This window comes from Otolemur garnettii, unplaced genomic scaffold, assembly GCF_000181295.1.
Source record: "Otolemur garnettii isolate 467f Iridium unplaced genomic scaffold, OtoGar3 scaffold00018, whole genome shotgun sequence".
NCBI classification, from domain to species: domain Eukaryota; kingdom Metazoa; phylum Chordata; class Mammalia; order Primates; family Galagidae; genus Otolemur; species Otolemur garnettii.
The window spans coordinates 5,787,841-5,788,678 of NW_003852413.1; the positions used below are offsets into that span (position 1 = coordinate 5,787,841).

General features: G+C 43.0%; 1 protein-coding gene across 5 annotated transcripts in view; it reads left to right on the forward strand.

The window, feature by feature from the left end:
• Positions 1-838, forward strand: part of EXOC7 (exocyst complex component 7) — a 22,326-nt gene that overhangs the window by 1,204 nt on the left and 20,284 nt on the right. For all 5 annotated transcript variants that reach the window (XM_003786108.3, XM_003786109.3, XM_012803176.2 and 2 more), the window contains exon 3: positions 597-781. In XM_003786108.3, the coding sequence (XP_003786156.1) occupies positions 597-781 (185 nt within the window). The remainder of the gene's footprint in view (positions 1-596; positions 782-838) is intronic.

An 838-nucleotide genomic window follows, 5' to 3' on the forward strand; every position in this document is an offset into this window, starting at 1 on the left:
TTAGGTAACTCTGAATTTTAGCTAAAGCAATGTTAGCGTTCTGAAGTATGTGAATGCATATTGCACAATGCCTCATATACAATAGGTGTTTAATAAATGAGTTTCCTTCATTCCTAGAGGAGACTAGAAAAGCACAAATTGAATAAATACAAACTTGGATTTGTAGATAGTCACACAATAATAAAGTTCTAGTCCTTATTTAATGAGGTTCACCTTTAGAGAGAGAGTGTTTTGAAGGTAGCAGCGATGCATTTGAGGCTACTCTATGAAGCTACTTCCTGCTCAGTTTAGGAATTCTTAAGAGAGAATAGAACCAAAATTTGGCTCCAAAGAGTGGAAGGGAAATCATCTGGGGTGATTATTTTAGGAGGAATTAATTTGAAGCTTGGTTTGCCTTCAAATAAAATTTCAACCAGTTTACTTTGGGCTACCTACTATATGCCATGGTGGGTGCTGTGGATACAGTATACCCTGTTCCTTCCTGCATGGAATGTACCGTCTAGAGAAAAGGGAGGAAATGTCAAAGACCTGCTAGGTAGGTGGAGCAGTACTTTGACCACCCTGAGACCTGAGATTAAGTGGCTTCCTTCCCACAGGTGTCTATCCTATCATCCTTTGAGAGCCGTCTCATGAAGCTGGAAAACTCCATCATCCCTGTGCACAAGCAGACAGAGAATTTGCAGCGGCTGCAGGAGAATGTTGAGAAGACGTTGTCCTGCCTGGACCATGTCATCAGCTACTACCACGTGGCCAGTGACACTGAGAAGATCATCAGGGAAGGGTGAGCTAGGCCCAGAGGGTCACACTCCCAATGTTTCCTGGACCAATGGCCTGGTAC